General features: G+C 38.3%; 1 protein-coding gene across 1 annotated transcript in view; it reads left to right on the forward strand.

Annotated features, from left to right (window-relative positions):
* macrod2 (mono-ADP ribosylhydrolase 2) overlaps positions 1 to 3,940 on the forward strand; it is a 399,802-nt gene extending 395,862 nt beyond the window's left edge. Inside the window, exons 17-19 of the mRNA XM_030770327.1 lie at positions 320 to 379; positions 1,435 to 1,506; positions 2,424 to 3,940. Coding sequence (XP_030626187.1) covers positions 320 to 379; positions 1,435 to 1,506; positions 2,424 to 2,461 — 170 coding nt within the window. The 3' untranslated portion in view covers positions 2,462 to 3,940. The remainder of the gene's footprint in view (positions 1 to 319; positions 380 to 1,434; positions 1,507 to 2,423) is intronic.
* Positions 3,941 to 17,154: the final 13,214 nt, after the last annotated feature.

Below are 17,154 nucleotides of genomic sequence, written 5' to 3' on the forward strand. Positions count from 1 at the left end.
ACCTGATTAACTTCACTGACGGACAGACTCTGAAAGACAAGAGTTGGCAAAAGCTCAGTTTTGAATTCACGGCGTTGAATAATCTGATGGTGATATTGACTGCCCTCTATCTGTTATACGGAGTATTGGTATACTAGCACACAGAGCTAAGGGGTATGAGACTGTCTTACAACCATACAAAGTTCTGTTCTACCCAGTGGACAGAACTGAGCAATGTCCATTAGTATTCATAGATAAGATGGAGAGGGAGGTTAGAGAATCTGAAATTGCAGACAAATGGAGATGTGATGTACCTTGTGTCTCAATGTGTTTTTCATAGGAGATGTAGGGGAAAGTCCATCCACAGAGGCCAAGAAGACTGACACCAGCAACAATGACGGTAAGAGCTGTGTGTGTGTGTGTGTGTGTGTGTGTGTGTGTGTGTGTGTGTGTGTGTCCCTGCGTGTTTGGTTCTGCCAGGCATTCCATCAGAGAGACAGTTTTAAGAGTCTGAGTGTGAAGCATTAATACCCAGTCAGCTCCCCCATCTCCTCTCAAACGCTTCAAACGTTCCCTGTCTCTCCCACCTCGGTGGAACTTTTAGTCTGTCGAGTGAAAGAATCGATTTTTATTTCATCAGTGCTGATGTGAGGAACACACACACGCCCTCTCCTTACCCGATTCCTCAGCCCTCCCTGCTTACCAACCCATTCCTGTTGCAGTCCACTGGCAGGAGTCGTTTTCCCCCGACGGCTGTATTTCACTCTCTCTCCTCTCTCTAAGTCTCATCGGAATCCTTAAGTCCAAACCCAACCCCATGCTGCCAGTTCTGCAGCTCTACTATTAAATGCCCAGGTCATAACTAGTCATATTCTACAGCTTTTTTTATAACCCCCTTTTTTCCCTTTGGGCCTTTGCAATTTCTTCACTAAAAAAAAGAATTAAAAAAAAAAAAACGTGTCAAAGTTTAAAATCGTTTGTGTAAAACACAACAGGGTAAGTTACAGTCAAAGTCTGAACACAACTCCTCAGGATTGGTACATGGAATTTCAAATGTTTTATTGTAGAAAAAAAAAACAAATTAAAAAAAAAAAGTTTGTGTTATGTTTCAAAACTCTTTTTGTTCTTCTCTTTTTTTTGTCATGGTTTGTCTCATCTGACAGAGACAGAATGTGTAGAAAGTGTGTATCTCCTCCAGCACTGCAGAGTCATGCTCCACTGTGTGAGCTCTCTCTCTCTGCTCCAGGCATAGCCCATAGCATCCACTGAAGCATTTTTAAAGAGAGGAATGAATCGATAGCCAACAAGATGTCATACAGTGGCTGCTATCACACACTTGTAATTCTCTAGCTGTGCTCTGTTCAATGCTCCTATTCATCCTTTTTTTTTTTCTTTCTCTCGTTCGCTGTTTTTTTTTTTTCTTTTCCTTCTATTCTCCTGCTGGAATGGAATCAGTTGAAATGGAATCTCAGAATTTGGACTCTCAGGAAGCAGAGCCAGTGCAGGCAGACAGCAGTCAGTCCAAAGGTAAGACAAAGGAAAAAAAAACCTAAAATGTATTACATTGTGTGTGGGTTTTTTTTTAAATGTATATTTTCCTCCAGTATTTCTTTTCGGCCTTCTACTTTGAGGCTTTGTTACATTCTCTCTCTCTCTCTCTCTCTCTCTCTTTCTCACCCTTTCTCTCTCTCTGACCAATTTTTTGTACAGCTGTTAAGAATTTCCTTTTTCATGAACCTTGATATTTCAGAAGAAACACGTCAGTGTTTGTTGACTTGTAAACTGAGACTGATTTTTTGCTTTCAAACCTGTCTAACAGATATTAGTATTCATAAATCAAACATGAAATGCATATTATTTCAATGTGTAGCCGATGCGGACTTTGGAACAGCGCTGGTGAATCATTTCTGACAAGAGTTCTGTCATGCCCCATAGATCAAATCCCCGTTTAGGCTTCAAATTGTAAAATTCAAAATGTCATTTCTGGTTTGTGTTTGTTTATTTCTTTACATATCCGTGCGTTCATTTATCTTGGGCAGATATTAAACTTTTTATACTTACACATGTTAAGAGACAATGAATTTTTAAAACTTACCGTAGGCTCTGAAATCTCAAAGGGTGACGTAAATTTATGTAATCACAAATGTGTTTTGGTTGCTCTGATATCAGCTAAATAGACAGAGAATGAATGTGACCGCTTGCCACATTCATCATCAGATTAAAAAACAGATTCTCAACCATAAAGAGGAATATATGCAATTTTTAACTACTGTCTGCAACATTGACTTTAAATGGTTAGATAAAAGATATTAATTTGTTGTTAATTTAAGTTACTCAAACATTCCTAAGTCGAATCACAGTCAAGCTTATCATGAAGTTTTGCTGAAACTATTTTTTCTCTCCGTTTTTGTTTTTGTTTTTGTTTTTGTCTTTTTCCCCCTAAGATGACAGTGTAGAGCAGATGGACACCCGAAAGGAATGAGACGACAATCAGCCTCATGTGAAGAGAGCCGGCAAACTGTGTGAAGGCAAACACATCACACCAATATAGTACCACACTGGGGAGTCCCCACAATGCAGGGACACGACATGTCCCCGTCTATTACTTACCATTCTTCCATGTCAACCCTCTTTCTTTATGCGATCAAATCAGTGAGAAAACTGACATCTATTGTAAATGTAAACAGAATTAAGGGGTGTATAAAATGAACATATCAGAGAGGTGATTTTGGGGTGAGTGGGGAGGGTTTATTCTGGGGGGACATGGTTATGTGACCTCGCTGAGATGCTGCTTAAACATTCCCATTCTCTTGAGCATCCTTGTGCTGGAATTCAGCTGGTTTCATGGCCCATACAAATCGCTAAAAAAAAAAAAAGGCAGAAGTTCCCTTATCGTTCAAACATATCTACCGCTCACTATTCACAAAGCTTTGGACGTGCTTACCTGAGGCTCAGTGTTCCTAAACAGCCTCGCTCAGATGTCCGTGACTAACAGAACACACAGATTGTTTCAGTCCTTTTCACTGATCAACACTAACCCGACTGTGACATGTTTTTCATGTGTGTTTGATTGCATGTGTGTGTGTGGATGTATGGGTGGGTGTCTGTCAAAGGCATTGATGTCACTAATTAATGAAATTCTAGAACATATTTTGTACAGATATGAGTGAGCTTTTAAATCAAGCGAGTTAGACCATCTAATGTACATCACACAGAACTACTCAGAGCTCGGTTTTCTTGCTGTTTCTCCGCCCGTGCTTCATCACCTGAGCCCCCCCCTCTCCCTTGATCTGACTGAGGTTTCTAACAGGGCTTGTGTACACGGTGTAGTCTGCTTCAAAATGACAACAAGTGCTAAAAATCTCTTTCATCTCTCAAATGGGCATTGATCAGTTTTTGATCTTCAAAGCAACTCTGATGGCTAATTAAACGGGAAAGTATCGTTAGTGTCACATTGACAGCTCTGTTCTGCAGTCAGTTAACAGATCCATTCTGTCAACATGTATTTCCCCACATGCATGCCAACATTGTTTTCCAGTTTTTCTTTTCCCTCCAGTAATTACAGTCCTCCTCTTTCTCTCTATCTCTTACTCTCTGTCTTATGCTCTTTCTCTCAGCAATTTTACCAGATTGTCTTTCTGTCTCAAGTATCTGCCTTATCTGACATGATAGAAACTACATGATCACAAACTGGTGGTGGTAAAAATGCTTACTTGTTTGTTGCTTCGAATGAATTGATCCATATCCAAGGTGACGAGTGGTTGCTTTTTCTTTTCAAAACTATTTTCTTTTGATCAATATTTTTGGTTAATAAAGCAAAAGAAGGCGTCATTTCTTTCTAAATAAAAGTTGATTTGTTCCTTTCAGTGGTGCCATACTGTATATCAGATGAACTTATGCCTTCATACTTTGATGTTTGCTTTGCTATACAACAACAATGAATAAAGTATAAAAAGTTGTTTCCCTGGTTCAGTTTTGTTTTGTGCATTTTTGTTTGTATCTAGTAATGATAGTGTCTAGACTTAAAAGACTTAAAATCAGTCTTAGAAACAACTACAGCAGTCAAAGTTCATTTGAACTGCAAGAAAAAAAAATGGTTGTATCATATTTTAGTTTCTGCTTTTAATCTTGTGGGAATACATCTGCTGAATCACTCTCTGTTTCTGTTTTCTTTAAAATCAGATTTTTCATGACTTGCTGGGGGATGTTCATTCATGTTTCCCAGCTATTTGCTCAACACAAAGGCATAAAGTTTTAATGGCGTGAACATTTTTAGAACTTTAAATTTGTGTAATTCATGTGGTACTTTTAGGACATCCTTTTTTTAATATTATAAAGGAACATTGTAAACTAGTTTATGGATTTGTAAACTTGTCAAGTTGGAAGGTGATAGTGGCGTTCAAATCAGTCTCAGCTTGCAACAGGTGCATGAAGCCCCAGAGAGGTCATTAATGAATGAAAATGCTATCTACACACTGTAAAGGGCCCCCTTGACTTCGATTCATTTAGTGGAAAAAAAGCCAAGAAGGGTTGGCTTTGATCAATGTAAAGATTTTTTGAATAATTAAATAATTGAATAATCACAATATTTGACAAGCAAATGTCAATAAAGGCAGTCTCAAAAATGGCTGAGCATAATTATAGAAAAAATATCTTCAGTTTAGCTATTCATTCATTTCATTTTGAGGTAATGATTTCAGTTCATCCAAACTGAATGAAATCAATTCATCCAACTCCATGAGGTTTGACAAATAAACATAGTTCAGAGAAAAATATTCAAATTTCACTTGAAGTTCTCAAATAGTCATTATTCTTTACTAGAAATTCAAATCAATCTTTAACAAGACTCCCAAATTCAAATCTGTATATGTATTTGTCTTATTTTAAAGTGTCTTCCCTCAAACCTCCAATTATATCAGACTGGACATATTTTGCTCCTTAATGTGAATTGTTGGAATTGATATCCTACATGTCTTCTTAACTCTTCTCAGCGTTTTACTAAGAAAAGAGATGAACCGCTCCTACTCAGTTGTTCTGATATAAAATCCCATGAAGTTTGATTCTGAAGTATGTCTTTGAATATGAGAGAGCACTTGCAGGAGTCCTGTGATCTCCTGTGTGTGATCTCAGACTTCACCCCTGTGTTCCTCTGGAGATGTGAGGAGCTATCTGTTTTACTCTGTGCTCCTGAACCATGTGTCTGTGACTCCCATAAGGACTCTCAGAGAGCCAGCATAACTCAACAAGGACCATAGAGTTCATCTTCAAAGCAAGGCTTGGACCTAGGGAGAGAGCAGCTGAAGAGGTCCACATCACTGGTCAGCCCAGCAGACATGAAAACTTTTGGTTTGATTTTGCAAAGAGGGGGAAATGTCAGACTCTTATCCTTATGGAGTTGGAAATAGATTTTGATAATTAACTATAGTCCTTGACATCATTCTGTATGGGTATGAAATGAGTTGTGGAGAACCTGATGTGCTGCAGTTATATCAGTAGTTCTTCTATACGTACATACTGAGCAAAGTCAGGTTTAGTCTGTATACAGCACCCTCTGTATAAATTGTTTTATATTTATATTGGGGTATGTGTTGGCCCTGTGTTTTTGTAATCATGCAGTGAATGGGAACTGACTGTGAAATTGTTTAATGTCCTCAGTATGTATTTTGTAGAGAACCAGAGTAGTGATGGAGTACTAATGCACTGTAATTACAAAAAGTTAAATTATAATTACCTGTCAAGTTGAATCAGTGCAAAACTCCTTTCCCCTAATGGAAACCAATTGTTCCAACTAATTGTTTTGTCGATTTTGTTGTACAGAAACATTACATGTATACAACTGCAAAAATAAGCTGAGAAGTTGTAATTACACAGTCAAAGTGTGTGAGCATTTAGTTTGTATATTGACTTTGTACAATAAGACTGTGATTTCATGCATCAAATCTATGAAATTGAGGGGTTAGAGAGGGCTTGTACTTATTTTAAGCATCTAAATGTTATTCATCTACACCTCAAGTGTAAAGCTTATCAATATCTCCCGGCAAAGCCAATCTTATCCTCACCTTCACTGCTGAGCAGACTCTGTGGCCATACGAGAGCGGCTGAGTTCGCTCTGCCCCAGCTCTCAAAGCAGCCACTGTAATTACTTTGCTGATAGCTTGTCCCTCGGGCCTATGCTATGAATTATTACTTGTGCAGTAAATGATTTGTGAGCTGAAACTTTTCTCTCCAGGAACAGAGTCTGTGTATGCCTCTTGTTCAAGACCCTGTATGGCAGGGACTGGGAGACCCTCATCAGTTCAGTCACTGAATGGAGGGCACAAAATAAATAGAATCGAAATGTCTGAGCCAAGCTGCTCTTGAAGTTGAGAATGGAGGAATCAAGCAGAGGATCATGGGAGATGTAGTTTCAAGAGTGATATGTCTTAGCCACTCCAAATCCTTACTAATATGCCAGGAGTCAATGAAAAGAAGAAAGAAAAGAACAGAACAAAAGAACAAGTTGCTAATACTATATGACAATATTTATTCAGTTTTTTAATCATGCACTAAAGACTGTACTTGAAAGTTCAATATTTGTTGTAAATTACCCTAATTTACCCTCTTATAATATTACAGACCAAGCTACACAGAGTGCTTTAAGTGAAACTTTCCAGTGGCCTAAGTTGATCCCATTTTAATGTTAGGCAAGTAAGTCCAAGTTGTAGGTAGGAAACTAAGCAATCATAGAATATGCTATATGCAAAAGTATGAGGCAGTCTCTCTGATTTAAATTAACATAACAGTAACAACATTTCCAATAATGCAGAATACACAAGCCTTGCATATAGCGCCCTTTAGTCATTTAAAACTACAGTATAAATTATGACTTTCAAGAGAGATACTTAGATTTTACTGTCCAGCACAAGTTCTTCATGCCTGTTAAACCGTCTGTGTAGAAATTTCACACTTCAAATGGACAGTCTTTGGAATTACATGGGTCAATGAATTTTCCAGCAAAAGAGCATCCAAAACATAATATTAATACAGTAATCCCAAATTGTAGTGCTGTAGCATATTCTGATATGGTTACACTCAACCCCCTCTGTCTTCTCTAACAGAATAACACACTGACATCCACACACATTAATGATAGTTATGAAGAAAAAGAATCAGATCTTTTGAATCCTCTGTGTGGTTAATGTTTGGTTCGTTTTCATGCCTGCATTAATCAGTATCCCACTAAGACTACTGATTATAGTGAAGAGATTTTAATGGGTTTTTTACCCGCTGATAAAAGCATCTGCTGGAGGATTAAAAAAAAATTCTAAAACTATCTAATCATGACTTTAAAATCATTAAAATGCACCAGACTGAGTATTTCTTTCATGGTTTAAAAAATGAAAGTATGCAGGCTGTTCTTTAGCACATAGCAGTAAGTCGGTCTGGGAGCTTTAACAAAAAAATTCACAGCTCAAGACTGTGATATCACTGATATACCAATCCCCCTTACTAGTATAGCAGTGGATGTAAACCACACATTCATTACTCCTGCAATTATTACACATTCATTACGCCTGCAATTATTACATATTCATTACTCCTGCAATTATTACACATTCATTACTCCTGCAATTATTACATATTCATTACTCCTGCAATTATTACATATTCATTACTCCTGCAATTATTACATATAGCTTAGCCATTATCCAGGTTGGTGTGGTTTCCCTTTTCATTTAGAACAATGTTTAATTTGTATTACACAAACTGAACACAACAAAATCCATTTCCAGCATTAAAAAAATGCAATGACAGGCTTTTTTGTATTTGATGAAGCTGAATTGTACATTCTAAAATATTCTTGTCAATCAAATACCAATCCCAAATATCATTAAGTAGTTCAAAAACCCTTTTGCTAGCGCTTTTTTTGTGTTGTGTTTTAGTTCAAGGAGGTGTGGATGTGTGTGTGTGTGTGTGTGTTAGAGAGAGAGAGAGAGAGAGAGAGAGAGAGAGATGGAGTGAATGTTTTTTTAATTTATCTCTTTTACTTTTCAGATTCCATGAGACACGTTTCCAGGTTTAAAATATTCAGCTATTGTTTGTTTGGTGGAGCTCTCTGAGAATCAGCTCACACCAAATGTGCTACAGCAGACTCACAGACACATCCTCACCAAATAAATAAATAAATAAAGTCTGCTGTACTGATTACTATGTAAATGCAAAAAGATAACTCTAGATAGTGTAGCCATTTGGGAGAAAATGTAAAAAGAAAGAGGAAAACTAGCTTTTCACCTCGAAATCTGCCTGTCATCTGAATTTCTGATAGAGGTGCTGTGTTTATCCTTCATGAAAATTCATCATTCAGAGTGCTAAGCTGAGGAACACAGTAGGTGAACTAAGCTGAGATAAACACTCTAATTGGGATGGAAATTGATGGTGTTCATTATGCCTGGTTGTCTTCAAAGACAGTAATGTCATTGAAATGAGGAGGGGAAATTGACTTTTCGATTCACAGGCTTACTTTGAAAAATTAAGAAAACGTAGATTAAAGCTGACAAGCCAAGACATTAATGGTGCTGGTTCACATCCTGCAGCATCTAACAGCAATACAAAGACAACTACACAAACATGGACTGTCTTTTTCATTAATTAGACACTTGGTAATGTGTTCGCTTCAAAGTTTTCTCTGGATAAGATGTCTGCTTTGTGTGTTACTGGGAGACAAAGGACTGCTATAGCAAGAGTCTGTAAGAGGCTTTGGAAAATAGATTGCTTTCCGTAAATCTTAAATGAATTTATAATTCAAACAAATGATAAAAAAGAGTTGTGATAAATGATTCAATTCAAAATAGCTACATTATTTCAAATGATCCCCTAAACTTCACCTTCACTGAAAGTAATTGAGGAAAAAATCTCCAGGGCTTTTGGATCTTGCGATAGAGAACATAGCTAAATGAGAGTGTTCATTGAAATTTAATACAGTTCATTTTTCACAGGGGGTCATGTTCCTAAATGTAGTTCAACATTTATCGTCATGTCTACATTACCAGACAGGATATGTGAGGTGCAAAAAAAAAAAAAAAAAAAAAAGGCAAAATACTTTTGATTGCGGTGGTGGGCTGAGGTGACCTCGGCTCTGCTTGAAAAAGGACCTTCCAATGAAATCTCCATTAGCAGTAATTTAAGTTGGTGGGAGAAAGAGAGAGATTTCCTTCCTGTGACACTGACATGGTTATGATGATTATTCTAAAGTGTCTCAGTGCACTGTGCTCAAAAAAAAGGTGGTGTCTCACCCGACTCCTGAAGACACCTGCAAGGCCGTTAAAACAGAATAGAGGCATGCCACATAACCAAGAAAATAAAAACATACAGAAAAATGAAACACTTTTAAAGAATCAAGAACAACGTCAAAACAGAAACAGACTGTTATTCACTGGTGAAATACAAGCAGTTCCTTGAGCTATAAGGGCAAAATACAAATGAAGAACACTTTGACCTCATGGGTGTTTATCCTCTCCAATCTGGTGTAACGGAGAAAGAGGAACATTAAAATATACCTAAAGCAAATGTTTTGATTTTAGCAACTGCTTGGTAGCTTTGATTGTCTCTGACTGAATTGTATCAGGTAACTAGCTCACATTAGTATGAAGTTAAAAAACTCCAGAGCCCCTCATACAGCAACTTGTGTCCCACTGGTAGTTTGCTATCTCTTATCTAAGCATTGAAATCTATCAAATTAAAGCCATTTTTTACGTTTGAGGCCACTGTCATTGGTGATTCATAACAATGAAGTCATTTTTGTACCAGGACTACCTATTTCAGATTCTGAATCAAAGAATATGAAGTTACCTTATTTCGGTCACGACGCTGTAATTGGACACAGATTGCTAAACCTGTGTGACCCCTGACAGATGATGTTACTTGTTGCTCTGTATCAGAAATCACCTCCACATGTACTGAACTACTTTGCTGCAGCTGCACTGTCTCAGGAATCATAAACACTGCTGAAAACTCTTGTCGGTGGAGCCATTAAGAATAATGCTGCTTGTTTGGATTTCCCTTACAGTTTTGGTTTTGGCAGGAAGTCGGTGTTAACAAAAATTCACTTTATTCTCTTCGTTGAACTTTTGACATGATTAAATAAGTCAATCAGTTTGTTTTGGTGACACTATTACAGTTACAAATGATATTTTTGCAAACATTACAGTTTGTTCTGTGTTTTTTTTCATATCATTTATATAAATCAATAAATAAAGAGCATTTAAATGATGACTGCTCCTTTAACTAATTCTAATTACTGGCCAAGAACACTTAACATTTAGACAGCCACATAAACACATTGCTTTGCTCCCTTGTTAGCAAGTCTCCCCTAGAAGTCATTAAATCACCTGAAGCTGATTTTCCAACAGGCAGTTTAACAGAACGCCTAATGAAAGAAAATAAAAAGCAGCAGCTCTGGAATGTTCAGCAATTAAATCAGACATTAATAAATGCATTAACCTCAGCAGCGTAAAGCTTTATAGTGATGGTGGCAGCTCATCGTGAATAATGTGCTCTGGCTGCATTTAAAACCGAGCGTGTCACTTGGGTTTCATAAGGCGGAGGACTGAAATCATTTCCACAGCTGAGACAAACAGAATATGCTTCAGATGTCAGATGTCTACATTCTCTGCTTTTAAAATCCGTCTTTCAATGAAACAGTTTGATCTTTCAGTCCAAACATTTTCTTTCAGCTTTAAAAAAAAAAAAAAATCTTATACTGAAAGAACCTATTAATGTAAAAGTAGATGTGGGGCACTTTAATTAGTAGTAGTGAAAAATTGACAAAGGTGGTTTAATTTTAAGTGACCAGTTAGTAAAAATGCCTCCAGTGGGATAAGCAGAAAGGCATAAATACAAAGAGCTAGAGGGAAAAGCTCTAAAGTCAGAACATGGTACATAACATAGAGCTATTATTTTAGCCATGAAATAAGCATCTCTTGTCTCTCAGCTCCTGAAAAGTAAGAAGTTTGATAGCACTCTAGGAGATACTGTTTAGCATTTAGCATTTACTCCAGCAAAAATAAGTCACCTTGATATGAACTGCATCTCCTGACATGCTAGGCAGACTTAATTTCACCTTTTGTTTCCCCTGTCTGCCAGAAACAGTTGGAGTTGCATTTTCGCCTGTGCATCTCTATGGCCATGTTCTCAGCAATGGACAAGACAGTGGTTTCCATCTCTGCGTCAAAATATATGGTATTCTTTCAAACTGACAAATTTAAAGAAATGAAAAATGCAAGTACAGTTGTCCTACAGTGTAATAACATATGGACACTTCCATCTGTAAAATAAAACCGCAAAGCTTCACTTACAAATGTCTAAATTGGATGAGGTCTACACCATAGAAGCTACCCACCCAGCACATATTGTTCCGTTTTACTTCACTGAATTTATTCTCACAGACTCATGAAACTACAAAGACACAGAGAGAGAGAGAGAGAGAGAGAGAGAGAGAGAGAGAGAGAGTGCACACCGCTGTCCATCCAAGGTCAGTTCACTGTGACCCTACTTATCTAAAAGCAGAGGAGCATCTCAAATGAATCCCTTCTTCGGTTATGCTGAGGTATTGCAGTTTTGAAGCCGAATGTATTGTCACATAATAGATGGTGCTCCTGTATTCACAGACGTGGACTAAAAACTTGTTTGACAGCAATTTGACCTCACCGCATAAACGCAATATTTAAATGCATTTGTCCTCTCTTGAATTGATATAAAATATTCATTTGGCGTATTTATGGTGAATGTAGACTGTGTATGAAGTAGAGGGGAATGACATCAAATTCAGTTTGAATTTGTGAATGTATGAAAACAAAGATTTTGATACGTAATCTTTTAAGGAGGACATTTCAATGTTAGTAGACAAAGGATAATGTGTTACACCATAGACCTGATAAAAATGGGATAATCAGTTAAGAAATCTCTCAGACATACACATAATGACTTTGCAAATCCCTTTCCAACAGTTTGTTGAATGTCTTTGAATTAAATTTATTTCTCTTGAAAAAGAGAAATTTTTAGAGAAACCTATCCATATTTATATTTAACAGCTGACTACAATCTCTGCTGCCTAGAACATTCTGTGTTCAAATATGACCCTTCCATGTATATATATTGATTAATTCATAAATTAAGGTGGAGGGAACAGCTCCCTCCCTGCAGGGTTCATTATTTTCTACTCCAAACTCCTGCTGCTTGTACTAATGTGCCATGAATTTCCATAACAAATTCTCCATCAAGGTAGGAGCAAAACAAAATAACTCAAAAAACACAGCAGGAAATTTACATTTGCCTATTTTGCCTCAACTCTGCTGCGTGCAATTAGAAACACCGGGGCTAGCAATCTTTGAATCCTCGCTTCAACGATAGAGTGGAAGGGGAAAAAAACGAAGAGAAACAGGGAGAATGGGAAAGAGAAAAAAAAAACAGTCAGACAATGTGTGTTGACATCAATTTGGACTGTAACGTATTGTCTGCTCAGTCCTATGCATCATGTCTGCTCATCCATTTTCCAATGCAAGAAATATGATTTTGGTAAATTGAGGCAATATGGAGTGGGGCCAAATAGATGGAAAAGCCATATTTGGTTTCCAAGAACATTCCGTAAGCAAAGTGATGCTCTATAATTCTCCATATGAGTAAAAACAGGTCCTTTCAGACTAGCAACAATACTTGTTGTTGATGTATTTTCAGTGACCTAAGAATTGCAAGAGGTGCTAATAACACATTCGTATAATCAGTTTAGCATCACTGTGGATAACTAAGGTCCAAGGGAAGTGCTAGCAATTTGCAGATTTACAGAAACAATTAGAGTCAAGTCAAAGACAGTTGAAGGCTTTTTTTTATTATTATTATTATTAAAGTATGCTCCCATTTTGATACAAAGCAAACACCACTTTTTTTTTCTTTCCTAAGCTGAGGGACATGGATCTTCATTTACTGCTAATTGGTCAATATGCAAATTTATTGCATGAGAAGAAAGTGCTAAAGAAGTTAAGGAGAGACACTTCAGTAAGCTACAGTGATGGCAGTTGGGTGCTAACACAGTTAAGAACTTTGTGTTGTCAGCTGCTACTTCAACAGCTGATTAAGTCAACGCGTAAGACAGACAGACAGAGCGTTTCACAAGGTCACAATTAGGACTTATATGCTGTTTATCTCTGTCATTCAGAATGACAGTAGAGACTTTCCACAGACAGTTGATGCCATAACTGTCTCTGTTTTCATCTCATTGATTGTCTGGCCTGTCATTTAGCAGAGTCTGCTCATGGTTTCATAATTGAGATCATCCTCAATATGATATTGCACTTTCAATTTCAGTTTAAGTTTAATTTGCCTCTGTAGAAAATAAAATATTCACATACTAGCATTCTCAATAAATCTTCTAATCAATAAAAGGCTTGACAACATTTTCCACCAGCATTTTAAACTGCTGTCATTCTTTATGTAAGAGACACAATAAAAAAAAGTGAAATGACTGAATCTCTAAAATTAATCTTTCATCTCATCCATTCTCTTGAACCTATTAATTCACATCTGACCATCCCTTCAACAGCTCTCCATTTATCTCCAAATCCTTCTCTCTGATAAATATAACCATCACTCTCTCAAAAACCAATTCACCATCTCACACCTCATTCAAAACTTCCATCAGATTCTGATAATGCCCTTTCTGACCATCTGTCAGCACTGCCACACTGAGCCATGCACTTCACACTCTGTAGTTTTATTCATCCATTTCCCTTGGGGAGAGAAGGAGAGAGAGAGAGAGAGAGAGAGAGGGAGAGAGAAAGGGAAAGTAAAAGAGAGAAAAAGAGAGAGGGAGTGAGGGAAACAGAGAGGACAGAGAAATCAATTACAGCCTACCACTAGTGCCCAAAACAGGACATGCCAGAGACTGTTTGAAGAGGGAAATGCTTTGGCCCCTGGGGAGGGAGACAAGGGCCCTTAATGGCCCTGACATACACACACACACACACACACACACAGCCGTCAGAGCAGCAGACGCAAGCAGCCTGTTGTCACTCCTCTAAAGCAAGAGATAGAGAGAGTGAGAGAGTGAGAGAGAACATTATTCCTCAGCTTGGGTGAACCCCCTGCATTGACTGATCAGCAGGAATGAAGAGAGAATGGTGATATGGACTGAGGTGAGGGGAAGTGTAAGACAGAGAAAATGAAACAGTAACGAACCTTAGTCCTGGTCAAAGTGACCGCAAAGATGTGTGGCAACCAAGGAAAGATGGACAGATAATACAAAAGCGGGATATGAATAGAGGAAAGAACTTTAGAGAGAAGAATAACTGAGTTCTGAGCTTCACAAGGACCCACACTTTGAAATGATCTTTAAAAATCTGTCAGATTGATTTGACTGTGTTTTCAGATGTCTGAATTAAGCCATTGTCACAGATAGACTGACTTCTCTTTCATTTTACCTTCAGAAAAAGTCTATTACTTCAATAGAACATTTCAGTTATGAAGGCAGAAACATATTAAGTGGAGCATATTACCAACACGGAAATGTGTCTGCACTGATCCAATCCTTACACAGTTTCATTTAGATTCCCATCTCTTCTCATCTCCAGTCCCTTAGTTAAAAGGGTTGAAAAGATGAAAATAGTAGCAGATAATATCAATATATGATATCTCTTATAAGCACACAGCTCCTACACCATCTGTCTCTGTCTCTGTTCTCTCACTCTCTGACTATCTGGCTGTCTGTCTGTCTGTCTCTCTCTCTCTGTCTGTTTCTCTGTCTCTCTCTCTCTCTGTCTCTGTCTCTCTGTCTCTCTCCGTCCATCTATTTTTACAGTGTAAGAGGCTCTAGGGACTTTTTAATATTTTAGAAGAATTGTGCGGTGGATTAGGAGATATACTCACACACAATATGTATATTTTTGGACCAAAATATATTTATGAACAAAGGGAAAAAAGCATGTATTTTACTGTGTCAAGCAAAACAGAGTATTTGGTTGGCTGGAAAGATTTAGATCTAGGCGGTTGGATTTAGGGATCCTACACTCGTGATGAAAGTTTTGTTGACTGTATGTCTTAGAATTGAATATGTCTATTTTACATGCCTCAAAATTTGTTTAAATTTTAAACAAAAAAGATATAAAAGGTATGGGTTTTATGAACCACGCGGAGCATTTGGTTTTAAATTTTTGAGCAATTTAAGCGCAGTAAAACTTCATGTTTCAGCATTTATTTTATTTTATTTTATTTTAATTTTTTTTAAATATGTGTATGTTGATGTGAGTTTTTTTTTTTTTTATCACTAAAGGTATTGTGAAAAGTTGAAAAAAAAAAATCTTTGAATCTGTCTTTTCCTCTGTGTCTCTCTCTTTCCCCTTCCCAGTAGAATGCTCACCCTCCTAGAGATTGTTGTGTAAAGCACCCCCCCCCCCAAAAGAAAAAAAAATCTTCGGTACACGGTTGTGCGGTGTGCATACCGTGAAAGCTTTTGTGTGTAAGTTCAGTAGGTTTGTCTGTCTTGCCCATTGCGTATGAACTGTGTTCTATTTTTAATGTTTAAGACTTACCCACTGTTTGCACTGCTTGAAAGGATAATCAGGAGACCAGAGTTTTTGTTCTCCAGCACCCCTTTTATCTTTGGTTGTAAGTATACCAAGGAACAGCAGGAGCACTGTGTGCTTATTAACTTTCTGAATGGGCTACCCAAGCCAACTACACTTCAGTTTCACATAGTGAATGCTGAAGGCAGTGAGGAGGTGGTTTTAACACAGAGAGAGAGAGAGAGAGAGATTTTTTAAGAGTCCAGCTACATCACCTGTAAAGGCTGACACTGCTGTTAATGGGGTGTTATTTGTTACTTGTCAGAGAGGCTTTGATTCGTGCTGGGAAGGATGGGACTTTAAGTTTGAATTGGTAAATTAGCCATCTGGTTAAATGGCTTGTAATGAAGCTAAAAGGTAGATGCGTTGGCATTGGCCTCCATATTTTTTTTTTCTTATTGTTCTATTTTTTTTCTTCAGAGATAATGGAGTAAAGGGTGTTGAAGTCTCCGCCCCCCCCCCCCCAAACACACACACACACACACACACACACACAATCACATTCTACCTGATCCCTTTACTCCAGATTCGAGTAGCACAGAACATTCCACTGTTTGTTGCTTTGCTGACTCCGACAGGGCATAAATTGAGTAGGGCCATCTCCACCATTCCAACCATGCTCAGTTCACTAGAGATGTGAAGTCAATACCAGTCTGCTTATTATTTTCAGCTGGTTAGCTCTTATGCGCTGCACACAACCTGGCTGCAAGGACACAGGGGGCTCAGCCTGTGGTGAGGGAGGAGAGGCTGAGAGGAAGCCCAGTTAGATCCAGGAACGGTGTGATTAGGGATTTGTGAGTGACTTTAGAGTGTAGCTGAGATGATAGAGATAAATACACAGCCCATATGAATATATATATATATATATATATGTGTGTGTGTGTATATATATATATATATATATATATATATATATATAGGGCTATAGCTAGGCATCCGTATTTAGATTCAGTGATAGACTGAAGTGTAAAAAGGGACATTAGAGTGTGAGAGTGAACAGAATATGGTAAGTTGGTGGCTGTGAGACAGTTTGTAGGGTGAGATCATAGAGCCAGAAAGTGATGGCAGAATGAGCATGGAAAGGGGAGGGGAGCGGGAGTGGAGTGGAGTGGAGGCGGGGGGGGGGGCCCAGCTGGCGGGCTCTGTAATTGGGCAGCCCAGGTTGCCATGGCTGGTCGGGCCCATATGCAGCGTGTGTGTGTATGTGGGTAAGGGAGCAGCGGCAGGAGGGTCGGGGCTGTGCCTCTGCTTGGCTGGAAGCTGAGGTGGATATGCTCCAGTGGAGGCAAGCACAGTCTCTGTGTACGCACCGAAAGCCAGCTGTCACCTCTCTGACACGGCCTGACACCCCTGGCATGCCTATTCATGACAGCCACAGACAGACTACAGCAATCGCACACACAGAGAGAGAGAGAGAAAGAGAGACACACACACATCCAGCTCACAGCCATTTTAATCAACTCGTCTCCCGTACGCACCGGAGCGCTGACACACACGCACAAGTGCATGAGAACCCGTACAGGTTACAGTCCTACTCCCTACATACAGACATACTCCCTACATACAGACACACGACAATCTGTTT

The sequence above is a fragment of the Chanos chanos genome, chromosome 4 (assembly GCF_902362185.1).
Source record: "Chanos chanos chromosome 4, fChaCha1.1, whole genome shotgun sequence".
NCBI classification, from domain to species: Eukaryota; Metazoa; Chordata; class Actinopteri; order Gonorynchiformes; family Chanidae; genus Chanos; species Chanos chanos.